Source organism: Salvia splendens, chromosome 16 (genome assembly GCF_004379255.2).
Source record: "Salvia splendens isolate huo1 chromosome 16, SspV2, whole genome shotgun sequence".
NCBI classification, from domain to species: domain Eukaryota; kingdom Viridiplantae; phylum Streptophyta; class Magnoliopsida; order Lamiales; family Lamiaceae; genus Salvia; species Salvia splendens.
Genome location: NC_056047.1, coordinates 13,908,265 through 13,912,163, shown reverse-complemented (window position 1 = coordinate 13,912,163; position 3,899 = coordinate 13,908,265). Strand labels below are relative to the sequence as shown.

General features: G+C 41.5%; 1 protein-coding gene across 1 annotated transcript; it reads left to right on the top strand.

Moving 5' to 3' along the window:
- Positions 1-253: 253 nt before the first annotated feature.
- On the top strand, positions 254-3,899 carry LOC121769909 (protein NRT1/ PTR FAMILY 6.3-like). The gene is made up of 5 exons (XM_042166692.1): positions 254-445; positions 537-714; positions 802-841; positions 1,048-1,625; positions 2,771-3,899. The coding sequence occupies exons 1-5, from the start codon at positions 319-321 to the stop codon at positions 3,624-3,626; spliced, it is 1,779 nt and encodes a 592-aa protein (XP_042022626.1). The 5' UTR covers positions 254-318; the 3' UTR covers positions 3,627-3,899.

Sequence of the window (3,899 nt, the reverse complement as noted above, 5' to 3'; positions counted from 1 at the left end):
GCAACAACATTTGCTAACTGATCCACCCGGACGGTTATCTTTCATATAACTTGATCCAATCTGCGCGTATCGCTCTCTCGACCTCCACCAATCAATAATTCGTATTGGTCCAAATGAACTCAGATAATTCACACACTAAAATATTATGATCAACTAATCAGCTAGGGTGACGTGCCAATTAATGAAAGAAAAATATCTTAAAAAAGCAAAAATGCACAAGAACACTCCTATAAAAGGAAGCACCTCCACACTCTAAGAATCCACCCATCTTCAAAGAGATAAAACTCTCATTACATATACTATATCAACGCAAAACAAATGGCGTCCGTACTCCCTCAAACAAATCTCGACGCCACCGACACGCTCCCTGACGCCTGGGACTACAAGGGGCGCCCCTCCCTCAAATCCTCCTCCGGCGGCTGGACCAGCGCCGCCATGATTCTCGGTATATAACACCTTTCATTTCAACCATTGCATTACCACAACTACACAAGTACGTTGCATTTAATTGATATATATATATAATTGTATATTAGGGGTTGAGGCCGTTGAGAGGCTGACGACGCTCGGGATAGCCGTGAACCTCGTCACGTACCTGACCGGGACCATGCATCTGGGCAATGCCGCGGCCGCCAATAACGTTACAAACTTCCTTGGAACTTCCTTCATGCTCTGCTTGCTCGGTGGATTTGTTGCTGATACTTTCCTCGGAAGGTTCGTTTCATTTCATTTTTTGTTTTATCGTTATGAGAAATTCTTATCAAATCCTAACAAAGCATATATGCCTCATTTTGTCTGCAGGTACTTGACCATAGGCATCTTTGCCACGGTTCAAGCTACGGTGAGTTTATCGCATAATTAAAGAACAGAAAAACATTCCTAGTTTGTTTCGTCGACTAAATTTTTTTCTTCATAATTTGATATTACTAAATAATTCCATGTTTCCATCATCACCTGCGAAGAGGAAAACGGAAAAAGCCATAATAAATTAAATAGAAATGAGAATTGATTAATCTCTAATTAATAAAAATCTATGTTTATGATCAGGGAGTGACGCTTCTGACGATCTCTACCACAATCCCGAGCCTCCGGCCGCCGAAATGCAACCCGAGCAGCGAGGCCTGCATTCCGGCGACCGGGAAGCAGTTCTCCATCCTCTACCTAGCCCTGTACCTGACGGCCCTCGGCACGGGAGGCCTGAAATCCAGCGTGTCCGGGTTCGGGTCGGACCAGTTCGACGAGACGGACGACAAGGAGAGGAAGCGGATGATCAAATTCTTCAACTGGTTCTTCTTCTTCATCAACGTGGGATCGCTCGGAGCGGTGACGGTTCTCGTTTACATCCAAGACAACGTCGGGAGAGAATGGGGGTATGGGATCTGCGCCATCGCCATTGTTTTGGGGCTGGTGGTGTTCCTCTCCGGCACCCGCCGCTACCGCTTCAAGAAGCTCGTCGGCAGCCCGCTCACGCAGATCGCCACTGTCTTCGTTGCCGCCTGGAGGAAGAGGCGCCTCGACCTCCCCTCCGACCCCTCGCTTCTCTTCAACGTCGACGACATCCCCGCCGCAGCCGAAACGCAGAGCAAGAAGAAGAAGCAGATGTTGCCACACAGCAAAGAATTCCGGTGAGTATTTATTTATTTACCTTTCCCTAGCATGCTTAGTTAATTTGCTTTATTTATATGAACATAATAAGGTTTATAAATTATTGTTTGGCTTAGTAACTTATTACAAATGACTCAGTCACCTCTTAAAAGGACCTTAATTATGAACACTAGCACATAATTTAAGAGTTTTTTTTAACATGAATGAATTTGTTTTGTCATGGCATAGTGAGTTAATAATGATGTTGAAAAGAGTGAATGGTTTTAGTTTTAACTTGAGATGTTCCCTCTTTCTTGTAAGGTCTATAGTCATTGATTATGAGTATGGGATAAAATAATGTATGTTTGGTCAATATGTCTAGCATAAAATATCCCTTGATATGATATGCAACAAATTACAGAATTTGTATCTAGTTATGATCAAGTTGAGGCAAGGAGTCATCTCTTTTGGTAGGGAGTGTTGCATTATTAGTAGAAAATAATGGCATAATTCATGAGATCACAAAATAGTGGGGGTTGAGAGTCGATGGACCAAGCTCAATATCTTGATTGATCCTGTTTATGTATATATAGGAAATTAAACTTATACTAGTATATACGTTTATAAGTGGTAACGTTTAAAAAAATTGTTTTACATAGAGTTTGAATCTCAAGTAAAGAAAGTTAAAGAATCTAATTGGAGCTTTCTACAATTTGATAAACTTTATATTGACTATTTTGTCCAAACAAGAAAATTGAGCCAACTACCGTGAGGCAAAATAAATTTGAAAATGACCAATTTTGTCTTCACATCGGTTGAGTCACTTGCCGAAATTGAAAAGTCAAAATAAAAATCAATTTTGCCAATTATAAACAAGTGTATTTCTTCACTAGAGACATTACAATTAAGTTGTCCGCCTCCATTCCTATTCCTAAATACATGTGTCCTAATTGAAAATAATTGTAGTATGAGCATTTCAAAATGAATGAGATAAAATTAAGCACAGAAATTAAAATTTTACCCTTGTCATATTATTACTATAAATCCATAATTTTTTTGGTTTCTCATGCAATAGCTAGGGGTACATAAAGAGAATATATGATTTCTCTTTCAATTGAACTAGCCGTGCAATAAGTCATGATTTGATTAAACAGATGGTGATGGAATTACTTATTTTTTGTTGTAGTTTCTTGGACAAAGCAGCAATAAACAATCCTGATTCGACACAAAAAGGGAAATGGTACATGTCGACCCTAACCGATTTGGAAGAAGTTAAGATGGTGATAAGAATGCTACCAACATGGGCCACCACAATAATGTTTTGGACCGTGTATGCTCAAATGACAACATTCTCCGTGTCCCAAGCCACAACCCTAGACCGCCACATTGGCTCGTTCGAGATCCCAGCTGCCTCCCTCACCGTGTTCTTCGTCGCCAGCATCCTCATCACCGTCCCCATCTACGACCGCATCATCACCCCCATCTGCCGAAAGGTGTTAAAGAACCCGCACGGCCTCACCCCCCTCCAGCGTATCGCGGTCGGTCTAGTCCTCTCCATCATTGCCATGCTGGCGGCTGCGTTGACCGAAGTCAAGAGGCTTCGGGTAGCGCAGTCGCAAGGCCTGACACATGACAGTGAGGCCACTTTGCCGCTTACAGTCTTCATCCTGATACCCCAGTTTATCCTGGTGGGGGCCGGGGAGGCATTCACGTACATCGGTCAACTCGATTTCTTTTTAAGGGAGTGCCCTAAAGGGATGAAAACAATGAGCACAGGGTTGTTTCTAAGCACATTATCTCTAGGGTTTTTCTTGAGCTCAACATTGGTGACCATTATCCATAAGGTGACTCTGAACAAGCCGTGGCTCGCGGATAACCTTAACGAAGGCCGGCTTTACTATTTCTATTGGCTATTGGCGATTCTGAGTGTGTTCAATTTGGCAATATTTTTGTTTTGTGCAAAGAGGTATGTGTACAAGGAGAAGAGGATGGCTGAGCTAGGGATTGAGTTGGAAGAAGGTGATGACTTAGTTTGCCATTGATTGCACTTCTACATACTACAAGTGTAGGTTTTATATACCCTTGACTGCTTTTGTATAAAAATGTTTGTGGAAAAGAGTCACAAATATGAAAGCAAGTGACCTTTTCTTTTTTGGGATTGTTTTGGTTGTGAAATACTATGTAGTTAGCCAAAATAATGATGAGAGGTAGGATAATAATCATGCAGAAAAGGCGAATGTTGAAAGTTCGACTGCTGTGACATATATGTACTCAACTTTTGTACATTTTGGAATTGATTTTAAGCTTTATCTCTA